The sequence below is a fragment of the Dermochelys coriacea genome, chromosome 1 (assembly GCF_009764565.3).
Source record: "Dermochelys coriacea isolate rDerCor1 chromosome 1, rDerCor1.pri.v4, whole genome shotgun sequence".
In the NCBI taxonomy this organism is placed as follows: Eukaryota; Metazoa; Chordata; order Testudines; family Dermochelyidae; genus Dermochelys; species Dermochelys coriacea.
In genome coordinates this window covers 260,156,334-260,182,440 of record NC_050068.2, presented here as the reverse complement: position 1 = coordinate 260,182,440, position 26,107 = coordinate 260,156,334, and the positions used below count along the sequence as shown (strand labels likewise).

The 26,107-nt window shown below is 46.2% G+C and overlaps 1 protein-coding gene across 1 annotated transcript in view; it reads right to left on the bottom strand.

Annotated features, from left to right (window-relative positions):
* Positions 1 to 16,926: 16,926 nt before the first annotated feature.
* Positions 16,927 to 26,107, bottom strand: part of CACNA1I (calcium voltage-gated channel subunit alpha1 I) — a 127,363-nt gene continuing 118,182 nt past the window's right edge. The window contains exons 32-35 of the mRNA XM_043501920.1: positions 22,029 to 22,145; positions 21,107 to 21,272; positions 19,785 to 19,981; positions 16,927 to 17,755 (exon numbers count right to left, since the gene is read on the bottom strand). Coding sequence (XP_043357855.1) covers positions 17,048 to 17,755; positions 19,785 to 19,981; positions 21,107 to 21,272; positions 22,029 to 22,145 — 1,188 coding nt within the window. The 3' untranslated portion in view covers positions 16,927 to 17,047. The remainder of the gene's footprint in view (positions 17,756 to 19,784; positions 19,982 to 21,106; positions 21,273 to 22,028; positions 22,146 to 26,107) is intronic.

The following is a 26,107-nucleotide window of genomic DNA, read 5'->3' as shown; positions in this document are numbered from 1 at the left end:
TTGCCAGGCTTGTCTGGCTATGCCTGAGGGTGCAGTCTGGCCCAGAGGGAGAAGGGAAGAGAGACAGACAGAGGCAATGAGGAGAAAGAGAGAGATTTCTGTTGTAACCCAGAACTGTTGTCCCCAGTGGTTTTCCTGCTCCTCACACCTTCATTGACCTCTGAGCAGCCGGGCTGCACAAGGGGAAGAAAAGCTATAGCATGAGCTGAAAGGGGAAAGGTCTAGTGATTAAAGTGCAGTTTTCCCTTCTACCTAATTCTTGAATGAGCAGGAGCAGATCTCTGGGGCAGGGGGAGAGAGGTGAGGGGATCCCACCTGTGCCCAAGCCTATTTACATTCTAGCCAGAAGACTGAATCCCCCTTCCCTGCAAATGCTCCCCCTGCCTCCCAGCCTAGACATCTTGAAAGCGGTCACACACCACAGGCTCATCTAGACCTGCTCTCAGCTGGGTTAGATGAGAACGTCCCTGGTAGACCAGAGATCCCGAAGGATTTAATCCCATGTACCTGGAACTCCCATACAGACAAACATTCCTAGAAACATGGACCCACCCAACACAGCTTGCATGACACAAACAAGTATACTCACAGTGAAATACCATCCCTCTCTCCCCGGGCACACACAGAGTCACCTAGGTACATCTAGTTTTGATGAAAGGATTAATAATGGTGCTTCAGATACAACTGATTACCTAGATTAATGGCAGCCAACAAAAGGAATGGTGGACCAGCTCAGGCCACCTTAGGCATTCCATTTGGTACAATAAGAAAGGCTGAGGGAGTGAGGTATCGGGATACAGGGGAAGAGAAGGGGCTCCTGGGAGGAGGAGGAGGGGTTTGTTTGAAGAGACCCAACAAGGAAACCAAAGGGAAGCTATTAATTTGTTTCAGTCTGGATGAATTATTTCAACTAATTTGACTCTTTTTTTATCATCGTAACCTGCATGTCTCTTTCTAGCAGTCCCCTTTCCTTTCAAAATGGGGGAGGGGGCGGGGCCTGGATGTGGAGATCAGTGAGATACCGTATTCAGAAGCATTAAGTGGGTCAGCCTGGCCAAGTGAGATTTGAGTTTGAGTGCTGGGCTTCATCGATTCCAAGGCCAAAAGGGACCACTGTGATCATCTAGCCTGACCTCTTGTCTCGCACAGGCCAGAGAACTTCCCCCAAATAATTCCTAGCACAGATCTTTCAGAAACACGTCCAGTTTTGATTTAAAATTGCCAGTGATGGAGAATCCACCATGACCATTGGTAAATTGTACTGTCACCATTAAAAAGTTACTCCTCACTTCCAGTCTAAATTTGTCTAGCTTCAACATCCAGGCACTGGATCGTGTTCTACTTTTCTCTGCTAGATTGAACAGCCCGTTATTATATATCTGTTCCCCATGTAGGTACTTATAGGCTGTAATCAAGTCACCCCCTAACTTTCTCTTTGTTAAGCTAAATAGATGGAATCCTTGAACCTACTAGTATATAAGGCAGGTTTTCTAACCATTTAATCATTCTCCTGGCTCTTCTCTGAACCCTCTCCCCAACTAGCAACATCCTTCCTGAACTGTAGACAACAGAACTGGCCACAGTATTCCAGCAGCGGTCAAATCAGTACCAAATACAGAGGAAGGGTGACATAACCTCTCAACTCCTGCATGAGATTCCACAGATTAAGCATCCAAGAATTGCATTAGCCCTTTTGGCCATGGTGTCAGGGATGTCCATAAATTACATAACTCATTTTTTGGTGATTTCTCAAGACCCACCCACCTCTTGTAACACTGAAACAAACAAGCACAATTAAGGACCCCCAGCATTAGGTAATTTATGGACAGCACCTCTCACTGGGAGCTCATGTATAGCTGATCCACCATCACTCCAAAATCTTTTTCAGGGTCACTGTTCTTCCCATGATAGAATCCCCCCAAAGTCTAAGTATGGCCTACATTCTTTGGTCCTAGATGTACACATTTACATTTAGCCATATTAAAATGCTTATTGTTTGCTTGTGCCCAGCTTACCAAGCAATCCAAATCACTCTGGATCGGTGACTTGTCCACTTCATTATTTGCCACTCCCCCAATTTTTGTTGTCAGCCGAATACTTTGCCAGTGATGAGTTTTTGTTTTCTTCCAGGTCATTGTTAAAAATGTTAAATAGCCTAGAGCCAAGAACTGATCCCTGCAGGACCCCATAGCAATACACCCATTTGATAATGATTCTCCATTTACAGTTATATTTTGAGAACTACCAGTTAGCCACCTTTTAACAGGTTCTAGTTGTTTAATCAAAATGCTGTATGGTATAAAGTCAAATGCCTTAAAGAAGTCTAAGTATATTACATCAACACTGTTACCTGTATCAACCCAACTTGTAATCTCATCCAAAAAGCAGATATCATTCATTTTACAGGATCTATTTTCCATAAATCCGTGTTGATTGGCATTAATTAAATTACCCTCCTTTAATTCTTTACTAATCGCGTCTAGAAGGATATTATGCCTTGGCTATGCTCTTACTATGTACGGTTCCTGTAAACCCCGATTGGGCCTCTGTCGCTGGTAACTGTCCTAAAGGGAGGAGATCAAGCCTTGGATCATACTGTGATATTTTTTGACTCCATCTGGGATACTGGCCCAGATTCTGAGCTGAGCCCTGTGCGCTTTGCAGCGTGGGAAATGCAGCCCAGGGAAGGGGGAGAGGGCCATATGTGCCTGTGCATTCCTTTGTGCCTCCTGAATTCTGGTCTGCTCTGGAGACCCCAGAAGCTGCTCTAACTTACATCTGCTGCCTACAGCTTCCCATAGAGCTGTGCCAGCACTTTGGCCACACCTCCTCTGGCCTCCTGGCACACTCCTTTGTCAGGGCTATGAGGGGAGGAAAAGTATATTCCCAGTGAGGGGTTGGTACCTAGGGGCTCTGAAGCATCATAAAAGGGTTGGGTCCTGGCCCAGAATCAAGGCCTCTGTGTAGTGTGCTGGCCCCAACCCTACCCTGGAGGGGCACAGCAGAGGGCAGCAAAGTTGAGAGCAGGTGGGAAGGCTCAGAGGCATGGGAAAAGGATAAGGAAACTGGGCTTGTTCTCACTGGATAAAAGGACAGTGCCCCAGTCCAGGCATTCAGAGTCAGGGAAGGCCCTGCATTGGCTCAGAGGGATTTTTCACACCATTGAGAGGTAAACAAACATGATGGGGCCAGTCTCCAAAATGAAGAAATCTGGGGCAAACAGGGACCTTCAGCAGCTCCCATCTCATGCAAAAGGGGCCAGCAATGGAACTAAAGCCAGAGAGAATATCAATAAACTGAGGCAGACTAGAAGAGTTCAAGAGAACTGCTGGTTTCTGGGACAGGGAGGAGGGACTAGAGGGGCTGTTGGAAAAAGCAGGAAGGAAAATTCAGATAGATCCAAGAAGGTGCTAAAGTGATGGGCTGTGCAGCCTTTCCCTGCCCCTGAAACACCTTATGTTCTTTTGCTGGATCCTGAAGGTTTGTTGGTAAAACTGCTGACATAGAGCATACACACATGCACAAACCGGAGTGGAGAGAGGAGTTGTTGCTTATTCCTTTGAACTCTCATTTCCCTCCCCTCTGCCCTTCGTTTTTCATGTAGTTTTAATTGTATTAGCGGCTGTCACTCCAGTGTAGCTTCATTACCAGTCTGCTGTCCCTGAAGGAGCTGAGTGACAGGCAGAGAGAGTTATAGCAGTGCTGGCAAGGAGAGGCGGAGTGGTTCCTTCCATGCAAATGGGGGCATTAAATCACACTGAGATAAATCAAAGTGGTGAGGATTGGAGTGACTGGTCTCCTGTTCCCATTAGGAGAGATGTGTAAGCCTGCTGGAGACTCAGAGGGGATCTGGGCTCCCATCCTGCAGCGCAAGCTTTATGAGTGAGGGCATTAGGCAAACAGTGTCACTGACTCGCTGCACCACCATTCACACACTTACATGTTTTCAAGCACATTCTTGCATATTCTCATCCTCTCACATGAACAGATCAGCACATGTGCCCTCATGCATGCAGTCATAGCATACCTATGCACATGCTCAGACACTTGCATAGCAGACTCTGACACACATCGGGGCAAAAGAACTCAGCAGCCCCAGGGCACCAGCCTGCTGAACACTGCTGAAAATCTGGCCATTCAGTTTAGGGTGAAATTTTCAAAATCCTAAGTGAGTTAGGCGCCCAAATTCGACAGACTTTCAGGGAGACGTGCTCATGACACACTTCAGTGCTTTTGAAAATCCCACTCATGGAAGCTGAGCTCTTCTGAAAAATTGGCCCATAACGACTGGCAGATACACACATCCATGCATATACAAAATCACCTGTGCGTTTACACATGCACTAGTTAGCACACAGAGAGTGCTGTAGCTCTCAAAGCACTTCACACAGAAGGGTAAATATTTTACACTATACAGACTGGAAAACTGAGGCACAGGGAGGTTAATTTAAATGACTTGCACAAGATTACATGGCAGGTCAGTTTTAGGGCTGACAGTAGAAGCCCAAGTTGGAAGCTGGTCCAGTGCCCTGTCACAGCCAATGCTGCTCTTGCAGTCAAGTACATTCTATTATACCCCAGTCATTTACATAGATTTATTCTCATACTAGCACAGTCTCCTACAGAAACGGATAAGCATAGATTTATTCTCATACTAGCACAGTCTCCTACAGAAACGGATAAGCAAACATTATTTCGCTCTCTCTTGCACACAGCGCTTAATTCACAAATATGGCAGACACATATAGTTCAAAAAAAGAAAAGTAGTACTTGTGGCACCGTAGAGACTAACAAATTTATTAGAGCATAAGCTCACTTCATCGGATGCATGTAGTCTCTAAGGTGCCGCAAATACTCCTTTTCTTTTGCGGATACAGACTAACACGGCTGCTACTCTGAAACATATAGTTCAGACTCCTTTATATGGGAGACCAGCCCTTTAACTGCTGAGCTGAATGATATAAATGAAGGCGACTCTGAAGTCAGTAAAGCATAAAATTAGACACCATTGCATCATTGTGAATGCAAACCAACTAACAACAAAGCAGTGAGTGTGCACCTTTCCTGCCCTACCTGAGCACTTGAAATATTAATGCATTAGAACAGCACACTGGCTTCCTCCGTCTCTGGGCCATGTCCCTTAAGGGGGAGAGGGTGTTGCCAGCAGTAATCTGGTGTGTGTGTCTGGGCAGGGGGAGGATGCCATGAGCCTGCTTCAGTTTTCTGTCTCTGGACTTTTATTGGAGCAGATTTATTCAGTCACTTGTGATCAATTCCCTTCCAAGTGCCACATGAGCCTCTGTGCTCATTCCCACAGTAGCTACAGAGCAGCAAAATGTTGCAGCAACTAGAGCTAGACTGGAGGGAGGAAATCTGCACCTGGAGGTTGTCCTGAGAGGCAGACTGGCTGGGTCACACAGGCCAGATTCAGATCCTGGCCTCCTCTGGACCTTTAACTAGCTTCCTCCATAATTAGTACAAATCTCCCACAATGCTCTTCACCTCTTTGGTAACTGAACAGTATTTTTGCCTTGCTGTGCAGAACTAAACATTAAAACATTGTGTTCCTCCAGGCACAAATAAGAGTCATTTACCAGGCAGGCCAGGATGCACTGGACTAAGCTGCCACTGGGTAGCCTTATACAGAACCAGAGTCCGGGCTAGCTGAGATGCATGTGTCAGCTGTTCCAAGCATTATGCTGACTTGACCTGGGTAAAAGGTTTGGTTTGCAGCAGCATCCAAATGCTCCAGGTCTAGCTGGTCTGGCCACAGAGGCTGCAAAGATCATGAGAACATTCATTTGGCTGTGAGATTTCACGGACTCCGGTTTCAGCCATGCTAGAAATAAGTTCATTTTCTGTAGCGGTTCCTTGTCTCAATAGAAAATGTTCATGAGCTTAGCCGTAAAAGCAAAACTCTCACAGGTTAACTGGGCAACAAAACAGCTTTTGGAGATTCAGAGTTGGGGCAAAGTTTCTTATTTCCTTTGTGCTGTTGTGGCAAGCTCTCGTTCACACCCAGATTGCTGTGGTACCAATGCTCAGAAACACAATAAGATTTGCTCACAGCTGCAGTGGGGTCAGGGTAAATTACATTTCCCTGCACCAGCTAGCCCTCTCTGCCCTAAGGAATTCAACCTGGCAGAAGGTAGCTGCTACTACTGCTGCTACTCTCCCTTTGGCTCTCTGCTGGTGAGTGGGAAGCAACTCATTTTCAGCCAGAGTTCCTTAATCCTGCAACACTGATTTTGACTCCTGTTCTGTAGGCTCAGTTACGGTATGTCTACACAGCCTGTGGGAGTGAGCTAGTGCACTAAAAACAGCTGTGTAGCCAGCACTCTGACACTGCAGTTCAGCGTGGCGCTCGGGCTCTGAAGCCGAACTCCTACCCCCTCAAGCTTCAGAGCCCAAGCTGCAATATCAGAGCGCTGTGTACACAGCTATTTTTAGAGCGCTAGTACAAGCCCTGCTAGCCTGAGTCTCTTGATCTGGGGTGGGAAGCTCACTTCCACTGGCTGTGTAGACATGCCCTCAGACTGCTTGGGCTTGATTCTGATCCCACTTGCACTGGTGTAACTCCATTGACATCCATGGTGGTATTCTGGATTTACACCAGTGTGAGCAGAACCGGGCCTCCTTAGAACTATCACACCCATGCTAGGCATTGCTGAGCGGGGTCTGGGAGAATTGGTGTCACTTACACATCAAGGACACGATTCTGCTCTCAGCTATGCAGGTGGCATTCAGGAGTAACTGCAAGCGAGGGGAGATCTGGGGCAAGAAGAAAGTGTAAAGAGTGGGGGTCAGTTTAATTTACAGCCACTTACACCTTCGTCCGGAGCCTTGAGGTGGAAGTTATGCCCATTGAGATTCCATTAATAAAGAAGGTACCAGGGAGGCTCACATGGAAGATTAAATCCAGCTCGAGCAGACATACCCTCGCTAGCTCTGCCTGCACTAGGGTGCTAAAACTAGTATATCTGCAATGGCGGGAGGTGCTAACTGCCCCAAGTGTGTGCCAGGCCAAGATCATAGGTACATGCTCGGGTGGCTAGTCCTGCCCATGGCTCATGCCACTGTGGCTACACTTCACGGGTCTGTCTTCCCGCTCCAGTGTAGACATGCCATAAGTTACAGTATGAGGGAGGGTTAATTTACAGAATGCTGCTGAATTCAGCCTCTGATCACTGGTGCAGGACCAAGCATCTAGTGACACAAACTCTTCGGATTTTGGAGATTTAAAAGGACACCCAAAGCTTTATAATAGACCAGCCGTGAGTGCCTGTGGCCATATGTGGATTCAGCAAGCAAGCGAGCTGATAGGGTGTGGGGGAGCTCTCACCTCTGGGCTGACAGGTTGGTAGCACTATGAAGATGAAGGGCTGGGTCCTTAGCAGGTATAACTCACCGTAGCGCCATCTGAGTCGAGACCTATGCTGATCCAGCTGCAGGGTTGGCTCGCTCTAGAGAGCTCCGCCCAGGAGCGTGCATTGCTCTTGTGCAACCTCTACTGGTTGCTCCGGGAGTAGCATTGGCAGGTTCTAGCAGGAACTGCATTCTACTGTCTTCAGGCAGGCAGGGTCACCAAATAACCCTGCTGCCCTGCTTTCCCCCCCCCCTCCAAGCAAAACCTTGAGCTTCCATGACCCCAGTTGGGTCTGGGGGTTCACTGTCTGTATCTGTTCCATTAAGAGATTACAGTGAGCAATTTCCCGCATGCACAAGCTGGGCTGCTTGTTGCCTACATACATCTATGAAAAAGGTCCACTAGAGAGAAATCCATTATAACCGTCCACACAGCCCTTGCCCACACCCACCATGGCAGACACAAGAGACGAAGTAATAAATGTCAGCCAGATCCCAATGTATTTCAAAAACAGCCTTTTAAAAAAAATTCAGTACAATACTGTTGGTCGTTGGGTTATTTTCTCCCCACCCTGGACCAAATATAACAGTAGCTACTAACCATTGACAGCTAGGCTTAAAATCCTGTCGCATGATCTAAACTGCACATTCGACTGGAAGTTCATCATTAAAAGAGGGAGAGGAGTATATCAGGTGGGGGAGGAAGACTGGGATTCACCCTGGCAGAGGGAATCCTCTCCCCACACCTACACACAACTTCTTGTCACCCTCGGCCCATGGTTAGACATTCCTATCATTGCACAGACTGCGTGGAGCATTTCTGCATGTGGCCTAAGCTGGAATGCTTGAAACAAAACCCCTTACAAAGCTCAGCAAGGGAGGTAGTGGAAAGGCATTTGAGGAGAAGATAAAATAACAGGTTTTGGGAGGACACACTTGGAGACGAAATGAGGTTGGCTGGATTTGTTTAATTATTGTTATTTTTTTAAATCTAAGAGGTATTTGTAAGGGGGAAAAAAATTAACAGTTCCTTGTTAATTTTGATGGAGCAGGTCCTAGGCTTACCCGGTATATGTGTGGGGTGGTACAGGTCCCCGGTGCTTATCCCAGAGGCCTGTGGGGCAGTACGGGTCTCCGATGTTTATCCTGGGGTGTGTGAGATGATCCCAGTCACTGGTGCTTATCCTGGGCATATGTGGATTGGTACCTCTCCAAATACACTTTATGATTCAAGAACAAAAGCTTGGATTAAAAGATGCTTCACTGTGTAGTCAGTAGAGTCTCCTCCTTGTTTATTTCTGAATGGTTACTGGATTGCCCAGAGCACAATGGCTGGCTTAATCTGACTGGGAGCTGAGCCCATGTTTGTACTTCTTACAGATCAAGGGGTGACTGGTACATTTGTTTATACTGGGTCCTAGCTATCTGCCTTTGTGGGGACACTCTTACAGGCTCTGTAAGATGCCTGACCTACACTGGGGCGGGGGTGGGGAGGGGAGGGCTCTCACAGCAAAGCAGGAAACACTCCAATGTGGCCACTGGAGGTACCGCTGGTGACTCACAGCGAGATGATTTCAGCCAGAGGAGAATACTCTGCAAGGGTGGGACTGACATAGAGGCCAGTGTGGTTTCACAAAGGAATGCTCACAGACCTGAGGGTAGGAAAGTCTGCACTGACACAGAAACCGGAGGAAGTAACTAAACAAGAATACAGAATCACTTGAGAGTTGGAGGGGAAAATACTAAGAGCAGCTAAGATAGTGTGAGCCAAAGGTGTTAGAGTGCTCTTGTAGTCACAAAAGCGATCTTGTAGAAATGACCCTTTCTTATTCTACAGGTCTGCTCCCTGGCACAGAGCTGCTGACTTTAGTGACTAAAAATGAGATGGTTCAGATTTGTATTCCTTATAGCCCAGCACCCCAGTATGGCTTGGAGAAGGAAGGGGGGAAGAAGGGGTTTTGTAAGCAAGCTGGAGTCTGTTGTGGCTTACTTGGCAACAACCTAATTGTTAATGAAGGCCTTGATCCGGTGAGGTGCTGAGTCCCCTCAGTTCCTACAGAAGTCAATGGGAGCCCAGGGCGCTCCACATCTCAGAGAATATGCAAAGCATCTTGCAGGCAATTACAGGGCCAAATCCTGCTCTCGGTTACATCTGTGCAACGCCACTGAAGGCATAAGCAAGGGCAGAATTCTGCCTGTAGAATCTTCATTGCTACTGCTGCTGCTGGAGAGAGAGCCCAGCTTGGCTTTCTCCCATCTGGACCCAGGTGGAGTTTGTGGTGTTGGCCAATACGAAAAAGCATCATTTTATCTGTAAACTGAGCACTTCGGATCTGGAAGCAATTTGAAGACAATAAACACTAACCCCTACAATGCTATATTCTACAATCATTTTTCAGACCATAGCCACATCTTAGGAGGAATAAGAAAGGCTTTTAGTAATGGGGAAGGAAAAGTGCTAGAGAAGAACTAGTTCATTAATAAATGAGATGAAGGAAATTAATGATAATTCACAAATGGCTGAGATGGCAAGTTCCAATCTGAAACCTGTCTTTAGCCAGAAACATAAATAATGTTGAACAATTGAGAAGTAAGGCAGATCCTGTAAAACATCTATTAATAAAGACTGGGGAAGGGCATATCTGGAATATCTGAACATATGCAAATCCTCTGAGCTGGATGGCATGCATCCAAGGGGACTGCCAGTGCAAAATGCTAAACCCTTTTCTACACCTTGAACTTGAAAATGGAGGTTTTCCTCCTGTGGAAAACTTTGAAAAAAAAAAGTAAAAAATAATTTGGTTTTCATTGACATTTTTCCTCAGAAAATATTGCATTTTTGATAAAACATCTGAATCTGAAATATTTCGTCAAAAACCTGAAATATTTTGATTCTGAAATGCTGATGTGGTGCCTCATGGGATTTGTAGTTTGGATAGCTCATTCTCCCATTCACGTCTATAGCCTGGGATTCCTAATCGGAATACATCACCCATGATGCATCATGGCCTCCTTTCTTGATGAGGGGCTGCTATGGCTCATGGGAGATGAACTCCTGCTGGGGAGGTGATGCACAGAAGCAATTGGGAGCATGAGGTCCCTGAGACACAATTCCCATGAGACACCACAGTGGCATTTCAGAATAGAAATATATCAGTTTTTGTCAGAAACATTTTGTTTTTTGGCCACATCCCAGAAAAGTTCAGTTTTCAGGCATTTTGGTTTTTGATGAAAAGTTGAAATTTCTTTTGATCAAAAACCCAATTTCCCATGGACAGAAAAGTCAACACCCATTGACTTAAGAGGGAATTTATGGCAATCAGCACCTCAAAGGAGTAGGACCCATAGTATTTAAGTAATTAGCTAATAAACTTAAAAATTAGCTAACAACTCAAGTATGGTAATTAAAAAAAAAGCATTGAGAATTGGGCAGAAAACTGGAGGGAAAACAAGTGCACTAAGGTGCAGATTTGCTATAAAAGGGTGATCCTGGTCACTGCTGTCCCATAAGTCTAACTTCTCTTCATAGTTCATAATGAAACTAGTGGTGGTGGGTGCAAGGCAGGCAAAGTAGGCACTGCCTACCTGGTTTTTATTTAGGGGAGAGAGGCATCTAGAAGGGGGGGAATATGGCAGGTCGCTGTGTCAAGCAGCAGTGCTGAAAGGGGATCCATTCCCTTGCATGGAGGAAATGATAAGTATTTCTGCCTTTCTCCATTCCCAGGTTGGAGTGGGTGAGGAGAGGATTCCCTGCATAGAGGAGGCTGGCTAGCACTCAGGCTGACAGCCTGGGCTTTGCCCTGTGCCTGGGATAATACCCACAGAACACGGGTATGGAGGATTCAAATCAGGAGAGAGAGGAAAGGATTTATAAAGAAAACTCCTCAGAAAATGATCAAAGAGCCCGAGGAAGTGGCTGGCAAGGAAAGATTAAAACAGCTAAATACATCTAGTTTGGCTAAGCAACGGCTTAAGAGGGACATAGTAACAGTCTACAAGTATTTCAACACTCTAAACATCAAGTAGAAAGATGAATTATTTATGGTGGTAGGTAGGATAGGGGGTATAACTAATGACAATGGGATGAAATAAAGAAAAGGAAAGGTCAAGCTGAAGCTGAATGTTGGGAAGCCCTTCCTGATGGTAGCAGGCTATGGGATAGTTTCCTGTGGGAGATAGGGAAAGCCTCAGGACTAGAGGATGTTGAAAAACAGACTGGACAAAATCCTAGTAATTGTCTCATAGGGAATAATCCTGTGCTGGCTGGGAGATAGAGTGGATGATCAGATAGGCCTTTGGCATCTCTAACTGCTGTAATTCTAAGACTGTAAAGCTGGAGGGAATATGTGACACCATGTGCATAGTACATGGGTCTGTACAGAGCCCTTATGTTTGTTCCAGATCCAGTTTTGCGCTCCTGATCCCTCAGCTTTGGCTTTTGTGTCTTTGTATATGTTAATTCAAATATCCTCCATGCCTTTTTGGCCACCATGCCTCCCTTTGTGTGGCAACCTTTCAGCAGAGCTGGGAAGAACAGCAATCACCACGAAGGATATGTCTACACTTGGGGCTGGGAGGGTGATTCCCAGCTCAAGCAAGCTCATTGAGCTAGTGTGCTAAAAATAGAAAGTAGTTGCACCAGCATGAGTGGCGGGATGACTAGCCACCCCCAGTACACACCTAGGATCTCTGACAGGCACACACTCAGGGCAGCCAAACCCTGCCCCTGCTGCAGCTACATTCCAATCCGAGCGAGTGCATGTATATCTCTCCTTGAGCTCAGAGTCACCCCCCATCTCCCAGTGCAGACACACCTAAAACATCAGCCCTTAGCAAGTCACTACACAGTGGTGTCTGAGCGATAGGAGTTAGCTCCTGTTCAATTATGGAGGAAAGCAAGAGTCATCTCTGACACCACATAATGGCAATTGTTGTCAACCGGTGACACTGGAGTGCAGACAACCCTCTCTGTATGGTGCCTGTGGCTCATGTGATTCCTCCTTCATGTCACTCGGATGCATGCATCACAGGCCTCCTCCCTCCCGCCACAGCTTCTGAGAGCCCAGAAATTCCCACAGTAGCACAGAAATGAGGGCTCTGCCTTCCCCTACTCCCCTATCCCAGAGAGCCTGGGAAAGTGGGCTCCCCATAAACGCTAAACCAACAAGGCCAAAGGAACCCTCTCAAATACGGAGAACAGGCCCTGATCCAAATGAATGCACACAAATCCCTGGTGGAAAAGACAACAAATTCTGCTGTGTTTTAACGACTCCCTTTCTCTGGGAACAATCAATGTTTCTTCTTCTTCAAACCGTTAGTAAATAATTAAAAGAGAGAGAGAAAATATTCTCTAAAGATAACCTAGTCATCTGTTTCCATGGTAACCACTTTCCTAAGCCAGAAGCCTTTTGCATGAGCAATATAGTGAAGGGTGCAAACCATTTGATGAGGCGGAGGGGAATGAGCATGACCTCACCAATTCACGCAGTAGGAGAGGTATGGGAGACCATGTGACTCAGCAGAGAAGGGGAGAATTGTCTGGGAACTTGAGCTTCCAGAAAAATAAGGGAACTTTTCCCTTGTGAATTGCCTCCAAGTGGGACTGGGGAGAAGCAGACAAAGCAACCATTTTGGGGAGGGCCACTCTCACCATCTCATTGAAGACCAAGTGACAGGGAACCCACCATCACAGACATGGCCATGATCTGGAAAATGGCAGGAGGTCAAAGATAGATGGGAGCCCAAGGAAAACTACAGAAACAAGAGATACGAGGATTTGGTGACTTGGCTCCACTAGGGCCATTGCTGAAGGCTGTGCTCTTCTCCTGCAGAACTGGCCCTTAGCCTTAGGAAGAATTCTGAGATGGGATGTCTTTCTGGTTCACTGAGTGGTTGTTTTTTCCAACCTCCAGTAGTTCCTAAACAGGCTCATCAGGAGGAATCGAACCCTAACCATGACAGAACTAGGCAAATCTTGGAATATGCTTGTCTCAGCAAGTCAGGGGATACATATGAGGCAGAGGAAGGAATGGTAGGAGCTCCGGGGGAACAGCTGTTCTCCCCACTCTCCTTTGTGTGATACAAGCCCAATCTAATCTTATCTACCTGTGGTCCTTACACTAACTAGGTTCATGGGGTATCCAGGTGATCCCCTCAGAAGCGAGCCAGTGAGAATGCAAGCAGTACCCCTATCTGCCACTTCTCAAGCATGGCTAGACTGTGTGCAAATGGAGTACTCTGAAAGGTCCCAACTCAGATGTCAAACCTATACCTTTTAACGGTATAAAAAGGTGGCCTAGAAGTGGAGGCAAGTGTGCATACAAAAATATAGATGAAGCACCACCATTAAATGCTGGCTGCAGAAATATATTATTTGCATATGGAAAAAGACGTCAGATTTCCCAGCCTGACCTCCTGCTGAAAGTGGCAGCGTCTCAAGCGCATAATGGTCTTCTCTGTTCCAGAAGGGACAGCACAAGGACACATTTCACACTGACACCACCCCTTCGTGTCAGTCACTTGACCATCACAAGCAAGCATCTTCCCAACATTGTTTTTTATCACCAACCTTGCATGGGACATTGTGGTGCCAGGCAGCCGGGATTGGTTTTAAAAAGTGTAGATCTCTGCTGTACTATAAATCAATATTACCTGCCACTTAACAGGTAGCAAGGCCTAGGATCTCTACAGTCATGGGTCTTTGTACCACCTGTGAATTGGGAGTAGCACTGGTCCATGGAAAGGAGTGCCACATCAAAGAATGACACCCCTGCTCTTGGGGCCTGCATGGGGATGGTATTGCATAGCTGAGCTTTACCTGGAACATGACTCATCTTCCATCCATGTTAATAAACAGACATTAACACGGCAATAGGAGAACCTGTTTCAGATGTGACCATATATTGGAGATTTGGCACCACTTCCATCCCAGCTTCCTCTCCCATTGCTAAGTCAGACAAGATACTTATCCCTCAACCCTACTCCCAGGGCAGCTCAGATTCCCAGCTCCTTGTCTCATTCCCTCTAAGGCCACAATTGAAATAACTGAAGACACACTGTGTGTAGGCTGTCTGTGTTGTGTAAAGCCAGGTCTCCAGTTTAAAAATATGCCTGGATCTAATATTGGACCTAGAGTAGTCAATTTCAGTCTTTTGTCTACTATGGATTGACCATAATACAGAGCCACACTGGTTCTTTTTTCTTCTGCTCCAGTGATCGAATGTGCAGGAAGAACCCACCCAAGGAACAACCAGTGCAAAAAACATTTAAAACCCTTGTTATTGCTTTAATTAATCTGGACCAGCAGCCTTCCTGCCAGGGTGGGGACTCCGGCTTTCCTGTCCTCCCCAGCATGCCTGCAGTCAGAGTTGTGCACTCTCCACAAAGCATAGATTACTCTCAACAAATAAATCAAATACATAAGTTAATTTATCCTTTTTTTTTTGTTCCACTTGACACGTTTGACGTTCACAGCCCCAGTTTATTGGGCAAAGCAACTGCTCAAAAACCAGATGAGCAAATCTGTATGTACCAAGCAGTACAGTGCTTCTGATTCCAGCGGGGAAGGTGCCTCCAAGAGGGTTTGCTGCACCAGCCCTCTTGCCTCCAAGAGAAACAATGTCTAGACAGGAACCAATGTAGGAGATTCATTCTTTCCTCTGAATATGATGAAGCAATGTCCTCTGAACCTCCCTCTCTCTGTCCCCCTACTCCTTTCCATCTCTTTGCCTCATCCCTTCTCTCATTCTTTCTTGCTCTGAAAAGTGTCAGAGCCCTGTGAGCCTGTGGATTGCATCCTACTTTTTTCAAGCTCTTCAGGGTCATTTTTTTGTCCTCTGTCCTATCCACCCATAAAGCTGGAAAGGACATGAAACAGGTGAGTTCTTAAAAATGGATTCTCACAGGTAGAGAGGGTGAATGGTGAAGCAAACCTTGACCACACAGCCAGCCTGAAACAGGGGTACAGTCTCAGGGGGCTTGCTGCAGTAGTTATGGAAGAGAATCAGATTCTCCTGTTTTCAGCTTGATCCTGAAGCAGATCCTCTGGAACCAGGGGCCAATCTGCCTTCATACCAAACAATCAATGGACACCAATCAGCAACCAGCCATACATCTCCCTCACAACAAGTGCACACTCCTTTGCAAAACACAGACAAGGTGAGAAACACACACATAAAACTGTCACTAGGGAGTCAAATAGACATGATATTGCAGACACACATACACACACACACAAATTCTGCCCTCAGAGCCTGATCTTGTGAAGTCCTCCACACCCTCAACTGCCATTGGGCTGGATTCTGATCATGCTTAAATCAGGGATAACTCTGCTGATGCCAACAGAATCACACCAGTGTGAGAGCAGAATGAGGCTCATTGACTTCAGTGGCATTACTGTGGATTCACATCAGTGGAACTTGGAAGAGTTTGGTTCACAAACCCCAGCTCTGAGCCTGGGGACCGACTGCACTTAATATCTGACTGAGGCTCATTTTGTATTGCCTTTTTTTTTTTAATTCTAGTTTCTTTTTCTTGTCATGTATACATGGATATAGATATATAAAAAATAACAGATCCGATTCTCTATAGACAGTTTTTGCACCTTTGGGCTTCTAAAATAAAAATTGTCACCATTACAGAAACCTAAAGTGTGGGGAAACAAACCCTGAACATCTGAGTTTCTTCTCTTAGCAACTTTCTTTCTTTCTTTTTTTGGAATAAAATAAAAAGACAAAACCAAAATAAGTAAATAAATAAAATAAAATAAAACAAATCACACCATTAAATGAACACATTCAGCAGTTGCCATGTTGCCTCCATCTCCTCCCTTCCCGGAGCATTCCTGCTGCATTCACACACACTCATCAAAGTAACCTCAAATCACTTCCAATGCTCCCCCTCTGTTTGGGTTTTCCTGCTGTCTGGGCTAGATCTTCAGTTAGGGTCAACTTGCATTTCTCCACTGAAACCAAAGCTATACTGATTTACTCCAGCCGCAGATCTCCATGGAGCTCTGCCGATTTACACTGGCTGAGGAGCCAGCCCAGGATCATTCATTTTCAAAATGGAAGTATGAATGATGAATGAAATTCTCAAAAACAACCAAACCCTCCTTGGGTTCTCATCTCCTTTCCCCCTCCCTGTTCGAAATGAACGTCCCCAAGTCCCCCCACCCTTTCCCCTGCTTAGCACTTTCTGGAAGTCATAATCGCTCAGTAAAAAAAATAAATAAATCAGTCTCTCTCTCTATGTATATGTATATAACTAAATGGCTGCCACCCGGGCAGGTGTTTGGCTGGTGGGCCCAGTCCCTCCAAGCCCGCCGGTGCCCTCCTCATCCCTGTGGTCTCTGCGGTGGTGCTCCCCGTCCAGCACATGGACAGGAATGTTGCCATATTGCTTTCGCTTTCTCACACCTTGGAGGTACAGTACCAGAGTATTTACTAAATACATATTTTATATATATATATATATATATATATATATATATATATATACGTATATATATATATGTATATATATATCTATATATATATATATCTATATATATATAGATATATATATATCGCTTGTGTTTACATGTTTCTTTTTCCCACAGTCCTTTGGAATTGCTGCTAGGAAATGGTAGCACAAGGCGCACCCTTGCCCACACTGCTCACTCCCCTCCCTACCCCAGGGACCCTCATCTGTTCCTCTTGCTGACTCCATTGCCCAACTCCAGCTCAGAAGGGAGTGGGGAGCTGCGGTCTGCCATCCCCAGTTTATCGGGGCTTTCTGACCCCTCGCCATCACCCGGTGAGGGGGTGTCCTTGCAGAAGTCCGTCACCCAGGAGGGCATGGAGAGGAACCCCCGGGGGTCAACCGAGTAGAACGGCTTGGCTTCGTTGGTGGTGGGCCCTCGGGAAGAGGGGTTGGCATTGAGGCTGCTTGTGCTGTTGCACTTCTTCACAAGCGCCCGGCCTGGGGGCGGTAGGGGTGGGGAGAAAAGGGATGTCAGGGAGAGGCTGCTGAGGGTCTCTGACTGCTCGCTGTTGTTGCCACCCCTCAGGCTGCTCCCCGCGCCCTCCTCGTCAGAAGGGTCCATGGAGTCATGATGAGTGCACCCAGGGCTCGTGCTCCCTCCGCTGCTGTGGCTCCGCTGATGCCGCCTGATGCTCTGCAGGCTGAATATCCCGCGGCCCCGCAGGTTCCGCCTCCGGGAGGCAGGGGAAAGTGGAACTGCCCTGGTTCTTTGGCTGGCAGCCGTTGGCATCGGGCACAGTGCCACCGGGAGGTCCAGGGTGCACTGGGGTGAGTCGCTAAGGTTCAAGCTGTCCTCCAGGGTGGTCTGCAAGCTGCCTTCTGAGCTACTGCTCCTGCTGTCATTGAGGGAGTTGTCGCTCTCCGTGGCCTGAGAGAACAATATGCAACAAAGGGAAAGCTTTCAATCTCAGTTCCTTGCATCTGGGGCAACAGGAAATGAGGCAAGAGTTACAGTCCACTTGGAAGGGCTCCTATAAAGCACCAGTTAGATGGCCTGAACATCTCTGACCCTGTATTCAGCCTCTATGGGTGCCTTTGAGCTGTGGGCCCATCTGTTCCATTGTCACCATCAGGTGGTAAGGTCACAATCGGAGCAGGGCAGAGAAAGGTAATTCTATTTCATGACGGATGTTGGTATTTCGAAATTTGGTTTCACTCGGATTCGAAATGCAACCCAAATATTCTGAAATTCTCTGCCAAAGGCCATGGAGCCGGGCTCTGGGGCAGTCCACCTGGAAGGTATGCCCGACAAACCCACACTGCTGAGGAGCAAGGGCTCACAGCTCCCTGTCAGCCTGCCCTGCTGAGAAGCTGGGTTGGTGTGCTGACTGGACACAAGGCAGGGATCGGTCGGGACTGCAACAAAATCAACCATCTCTGCAGAACATTTTGGTTTTGATGAACTGGCAAATTCTGATGAAAAAAGGTTGGATCAGAATTGTTCAAAAAGGTGATGTGGAGATAGGGGAGAGCCCCAAGGGAGGGGAAAACAGCCTTAATTTCTCTGTTTCATTGGTCTCCTTTGTTATTTCACATTTTAGTTGTTTATAACAAAGGGCTCTGGAGACCTCAGGGTTTATCATAGGTGAATTAGAGGGTGTCTGATTTTCTCTTCCTCTGGAATGGCCCAACCCTTCTTCACCTTCACTCTCCTGCAGCCCGGAATATGAGGCATTCAGGCGACCCCTTAGCATAAGCACAGCAGGGAAGTCCCCTGGCTTCTCCTTTCCACCACCTGTGTTTCTCAAATACATTTTATTTCCCCTCCTCTACTCTGTTCTCCCCAGTCTCCTAAGCGACAAACAGCAATATCTACCTGGAAGATAGGGGCCAGATGGGATATGAACACAGACAAGGCCAGGGACACACAGTCCATCTGGATGGGATACAGACCTAACAAGCATCGTGTGTGTGAGCATGAAGAAAGGTCCATTCCAGTTCTATTCAGACTTCATTGCCCCTGTTCCTTGGGCCCTGTGAAAAACATCTGGCTTCCTACCCACCTTCTTTAACTCCTGCTGAGACTACATGTGTTGAACCCAAGGGCAAATGCCCTCTCCGCCACCAGACCAAGTCCTTAAGTGGAAAGTGTACTGCTGCCATTAGCAGGATCAGCACCAAACCTAGAAACAGGGGTGTCTGGCGCTACCTCTTTATACTTGCCATCCAAGCAGCAGGAGCCCGGGAGGCACGGCTGAGGAGCCAATGTGAACTCATGCCTACTTGGATCTAGACTGAGGCTGTCAAGCTAACTTGTGACCCAAACCAGGCCAGTGCATGTTTTCTGGAGGCACAGGGCCAGTGCCTTACCTACTGTTACACCCAGCTCCTTCTTCCCTAGTACTCACTATGAATAAATCTTCAACCCAGTGTACTCTCTGTTCCCAGTAGTGATCTAGCCCTTTGAGCCCCCAGATCCAGTGCACTCTAGGCCACAGTTTCCAACTTTCACGTGATAGATAAGCACCCCGACTTTCACAGTTAGCCAAGAATCAAGCTAATTGCATTTCAAAACAAGGCCAAAACAAGCCAATCCCTAAGAACCCCATCACTCTATGTGACAAAATCCCCCAGCGTGCAGTCTGGGACTGTAGTGGACCCGCTGTGCACCCCTGACTCTCTCCCACCTTGCCCCTGCTTGCCCCATCCTTGCCCCTGCTTGCCGGGAGCCAATCAAAAAAAATGAAGCAACAAGCTACAAGCCAAAAACTAGCCAACAAGCAACTCACAAGCCAATTAAGCCAAAAACAAGCCCAATTTCTGTGGGTGTTTTTTTTTTTGCGGGTTGGCATGTCTGCTCTAGGGCCTTCTTCTCTCTCTCCTCCCCTCAGCTCCCTCTTTGCTTGGGTGCACATGAGGGGCCCCTCTCATGGGTGGATGGGAAGCAGGGCCCTTACCTGGTGGAGTAGTGAGCAGTTCACACTTGGGGATCGCAGTGATGCCCATGAACCCTGCAGAGAGATTTTAGGAAGGCTGCCTGGACAGGAAACCTTCTCCTGCCCAGTCTGGGTGGCAGAGATGGCTGGGTGGAAAAACTCTGCTGGTACAGGTAACAGTGGCCTGGATGTACCTGGAGAAAAGGATCTGGGGGGAACTGGCAGAGTGGGGGAAGGAGGTGGAATGAAAACAGAAAAATAAGACCTCAAGAGTCCATTGATCCACTTTGGAGTTTCTGTTTCTACCAGGGTAAGGGTCCTGTAAGCCCTGTAAACTGAAGGTGTTTAATGACACGTACTCCCAGGCATGGATCCGGAGTGCTGGGTGTTCACACATTCCATTGATCCTGCTTTCCACATAATTACCAGAGTTAGTAACAGACTCAGAAGCACTATTAGAGTTTGGATCAATAGCCCAACAAGGAAATGGACAGCAACATGCCCCTCCCAAAAATGTCCTTGGAGAAAAAGGCTGAGACATGATAGGCCAAATTTAACCCACGTGCAATGCCACTGAAGTCAATGGACTTACAGTTGGGCTCCTGCAGAGTAGTAGAAAAGGGAAATACACAAAAAGGTGACTGCGGAGCTCACTGACCCCATAAGGCCAGAGACGTGTGCTCAGGAGTGGAATTGTTTCCAAGGCAGATGAAGGTACTGTATGGACCCTAGAGCTAAGGAGCATGGCCTCAGGAGATGGTGGCACTGTGTACACTACAGAGTTAGCACGGTTCATCCACCTGATTGTTAGCTGACGTGACACTGGCTTTGAAGTCTTTAAGCTCATTCACATTTGCATCCTGCTTCAGCTGTCCAAAGGGACCTTAGTGTAAAAGAGAATCATGTCCTTTAAGATTGTGAACATCTGTCTGTCTAGGGCAACTCCGAGGAAAGACAATAGTCACTATGGAAGGTGCCAGGGAAACCAAGCAAGCACCACACCAGTGCTTAATTTGTTCCAGGGCTTGCCAGGACTGAACCCCAGCACCTCTAGGTTTGGCAATTCATAGCCCCAGTACCTCTGAGCTTGCCGCATCAGTTATGAATGTAAAACAACTGCTTGAGCCCCGGCACCTCTTTCATTACAAATTAAGCCCTGCACCACACTGAGATTGGCAAACTGAGAGTGAATTCTTCTTTAGTGAAATCCCGTATCATATCAACTGTATTCCTTACCAGAATAAAGCAGAGCCAGGTCAGACTAACTGAAACAGTCTGCACTGTCAGCAGAGCTAGCATCAAATGACCACACTGTCCAGGAGAATGGAGAGGACTTTCTTTACCTTGATTACTCTCATGCTTCAGCCAGGACTGGACGGGGTTGAAAGGGATTTTCTCCATTTCACACAAGTAACCTTCTGGAGTTGGAGAAGCAACTGTAGTTGTTAATGGGAAGAAACATTCCCCCAAATCTCCCATGCCCATGGAGTCAGGGCTGTTCTGGCCATTCTGTTGAAAAAATGAAAGAGATATCCTTTGTGAAATTAAAAATCACATGGATGGGGTGAAGCTGCCTGAGCAAACTCTGGAGATGGGGTGGATTCTGAAGATACTTAAACAGTGCACATTCATGTTAGCAAACGAACATTCCAAAGGGTTACAACCCCATCCCCTTAAATATATTTCCCATCAAAGCAAGCCATTGATCGTGGTGAAAGGAGCTGTAGTTTGCACCCCCCTCCGTGTTCTCATCAGATCTGTCTGAGTGATAAGTTTCTAGGGGAGGAGTTGCTGCTAAGTGCCTGGCACTCACATTCTTCATGAGAGTGAAGTGTGATCAGCAGGGGAATACATGGCACTCCAGGCTGTGCTGGGAGAGAGGTACAGAGTGTGGCACATTAAGAGGAACATGTACCCAATCAGCAAGTGCTAATGGCCAACGGATGTTGTGGTCCTGTTCCAAGATGCAGGCCTCTCTCATGGTTTGTGCTGTGTACACATAAGTTCTGTGACGGACCCTGTCTCAGACAGCATGGAGAAGTGAAGAGGAGAGGAGACACTCACCCCTTGTACCTCCTCTACTGGGAAAAGCCAGACCCTCACGGGATTCACTCCCATGCCCTGAGTGAGGAACAGGTTGTTGCCAAACCACTGCTAGGAAGAATGGTGGCTCTTTCAAGGAAGGAGGTGTCATTCAGGACCTGGGAGGATGCGCACTCTTCCCACTGTGTATGCATATATCCCAAATACCTAGGATGTTCCTACCTTGGTCTCCTTAGGACTCAACTGACAGATGCTGCGATTGTCTAAATCATCCCCTAGCAGGATGGAAGAAGACTTGTCTGAATTGAGGGATAAGCCTTCCATTTCAGCCAGCTGAACCTACGGGAGGAGAAAGAAGCTGTCACAGGATATGGCCTGAATCTGTTTCTCAACCAATCCTGCTGTTTTAAGGCTAGATGGGTGCAGGGAGAGAGCCCAGACGCATGAGATTGACTTATAAAAACATTCCTTTATTTATACTATGTATTTCCTAACCTAGAGCTAGGCCTGGTGAGACGACCCACTTCTAGTAAAGCATGGAAATGAAGTCTGGGAGCTGCCAGGGACCAGTCCAGATGATGGGTTCCCTAATCAAAACTCCCCCGGTGTCAGAGATGGAGAGAGGAATCCAGAGTCTGTCCCAGGGTCAGGGTCTGGCACCAGGCTCCTTGAGCATACAGCTCCCTGAGCCAGTGCCAGGAGAGGACTTCCTTAGTCTGGGGATAATAGTCTGCCCCAGAGACAGAGAGTTGGGGAAGAGTCCTGTAAGGTTTGTTTACACCAACAATTAGTTTGTGGCAAGCTGAGGTGTGAATCTACCCTGCACTAGCCTTTGGCAGACAAACTGTCCCTGTGGATCTGCTGCCGTGCATTAACAGTTCATTAATGCGCTCTGATCTAGTTCTCTCTGACCTTCAGCAGGGTCCATGCAGACAGCCAGCCCACATCAGGCTAGTGCAGGGTTGATTCACACCCCACCTTGCTGCAAACTAAATATTGTGTACACAAGCCCTTAGTCTGGCGACAACAGAGTGTGCTCTGACGCTGGACGAGAAGGCCCCCTCAGTCTGGGGCTAACGAAGATTGCCCTAGTTAAATAGTGTGAAGGCTCTTTCATGCTAGGGATAGTCATGCCACCTTCAGTCCATGCCAGTGTCATACTTTTGACTCTCTCTCACCTTAACTACTATAACCTATTCCCTTCTGGCCTCTCTGCTTCTTTCCTCTCTCACCTTTAATCTATCCAACACCTCAACTAGCATCATCTTCTCCTCCCTATTGCTTTATCTATGGCACCCCATCCTCCATTCCCTTCATTGGCTTCCTCTTTCTTCATCAGGTAACAAAGCTCATCATTCTCAACTTTCAGACTCTACACAGCTCTGCTCCTGCCTACATCTCTGTTCATTTCATCCCCATCCCATTTTACACCCTACACTCCCCTCCCTAACCTTCTCTCCTTAGTTCTTCCTTTGCCTTCTCCCATTTGCATCTCTCCTCTACACTTGGAGAGCGTCTCCTTCTTCCTGTACGCCAAGCCTCCTCCCTCTCCTTCTTCAAATATACTTCCTTCACTCAGGCTTCCCTCACTAATCTCTAGAGCAGAGCTAGCTCCTACTGCTGCACCTGATCCTTTATTGTTGTTGTAACTGTCTTATTTGGGGCTGCATGCTCCTCAGGGCCAAGATCTTGTCCTCCTATGTGTTTGAACAGACCATGTGCACCAGTGGCACTATGTGAATAAGAATAAAATGATGATGATATGATCCTTCAGGCTGGAAGTTTAGCAGTCTGTGCCAGTGTCAGTGATTGGAAGAGGACTCCTTCAGAGTGATAATTCACTTCAAAAGAAAAAACCTGAGCTAGATTTTTGAAGAGACCTGACATCCATAGCCATTAGGTTGTTCCAACACAAGAACACCATGTGGTATAACTGTTCAGATTGCTCAAATATAAAAGCCACCAACTCAGAGCATTAACAAACTCGGAAACCCACAACTGCATTATGTCAAACATGCTACTCAGCAACCAGTTAACAACAATTTATGGTCTAGAAAGCACAGTCTGAATCCGGCCCCATTCGACATGTGTGCTCATCCATGATGTATGAGCAAACATTCCACCAAAACAACCTTAACTCTGTCCCTATAGACATGCAGGCATGAAATAGGAAAAAAATCGGAGACAACCTCCTTCAACCATAACAAAGCATTTAAAATCATCAGTGACCACAAACACTAGACTACTTTACTCTTTGTTGAACTGTTATTCTGCAAATCTGTCCATTTTGCAGTCTACACAAAAAGACATACTTAACAAAATCATAAATAGACAATAAGTAGGCTCAAACCATTGTTCACCATTTTTCATTGACAAACCCTGGACTGCAGATTAAACACTCCATGGACCACCGATACACATTGCTAGTATGTTTACAAACCTCATAAAGACAGAAAATGAAATGATAGAAATGACATGAAAAGAGACCAGCTTCGTGGTGAGGAAGGGTCTTCTTATATTTTAATATTACAACTTCTATAGACTACAGATTACTTAGAACTCTTCTGAATAAAGTTGACGAAGTAAATATGAAATGATGACAGTGGGTTTTTGCTTGACAGAGCAGAACACTTAGCACATACTTAAGAACTTTAAGCATGTGTAGTGTTTTGGCTGGATTGAGCTGGAGCATTTAGCACATTGCTGGATCAAGCCCTAGATAAGAAGGGAACAAAGAACTGAAGGTTGTAGTCAAGTGTTGTCATGGGGCAGGTTTCAACCTGTTTTGGCATGGTGCTTCCTTATAATTGTGGTGAAGCACACACATGTTGAATAGGGCCAGATGAAGAATGTGCTCTGTCTACATAAATTTTGATTGATTACTCTACAGTGTGTTTGAAATGTCTGTGTACATCCTAGATTTTTAATGTTAGAGGTAGTGGTGGTTATATTTGGACAGCCTTCAGTGTTGCACAGCATAGTGTTCTTCTGGTAGAATTTCCTTGTTGTTTTTCACAAAAATTTTATACTATGTAATTATGGATAAAAAATAATGATGCGTATATCTGGTTAAAACGTTGATCTTTAATCTTACTTTAACGTGATTTAGAAAACAAAAATACCTAATTTTAATGCTAAATTGTTCCTGCATGTGTTGATCAATAATTTCCTTTAAATTCCAGTATGTATTTATATGAATCAAAAATAGCAACTTTGGAAGATAATTTATAATTCTAAAGTGGTTATTGGAACTTTTTTAAAATTACAAATCAATTCTTTCACCGTTGTTTTCAGTTTCCTCATTTTTAGCACAAGTTTTTTGATTCCTATTTTTCTTTTAATGTAATTTTTTTTATCTTTTAAAAATAAATTATTATAGATTGTGGTTATCATTCTGGCCAACTGTGCTTGCCTGTGCATTTTTTTATGAAATTGCTGTTTTCTTTCCTTTAATATTTCAAAATACTTTTCTAGTTGGTTTTTTAATCCAAATTTTGTTTTGTGCTCTCTTGCATCTTCCTGTATGTCTTCTCAACCTTAACTCCACCTTAACAAAGGTTTTGTCTAGAGAGCTCCTGTTTTTTTTAACAGTTTGACATGGTTATGACATACACAGGGAACAAGACAGGCAGACAGGAGGAAACCTGCTGAAGCCCCTATATTCTGATAGGAAATGGGACCAGGTAAACCAGGAGAACTGCAGGGCACTGGGAACCAGGAGGAGCCAGAGTTCAAAGAACTCTGTGGAGCTGAGAAACTATGCATGACCTTGGTTTCCCAGCTATTCTCTGGAAATCAGCTTCCCACTACTCACCAGCCTTCCCTGCTTTCCCATGCTCCAAACCTTGATTCCTGCTTCTTCTCCCAGTTTTGCATCCCTGTGGACTTTCTGAAGTCCACAGAATCTGCTGCAGACCGTAACAGGTCTGCATCGACCCAGTGTCGAATCTGCTAATGTCCACAGTAGATCCTTCAGACTTCAAAAAGCCTGCAGGGAAGAATATCTGGGACCAGAAGCTGGAATCCAGGTATGGAATTTGGGGAAGCTGAGAAATAGGGGGCAGATGACTCAAAGAAAGACCCAAGTGGGGCCAGAGAAATTCTGCTGAGCTTAGAAGCTTTGCTGACATGCTGACCTCAGGTAGGCGTGGGATATCCTGGGGACCCAGAGGATGTCTGTAGGGTTAGCGGGAGTGCTCAAGGCTACTGCTGATTGTCACCTACCCATAATTCAGCTGCATACAGCACATACATAGTAATGATGCTTATGAAAGTTCAGGATTCATCTTCTTTCTCTTTAG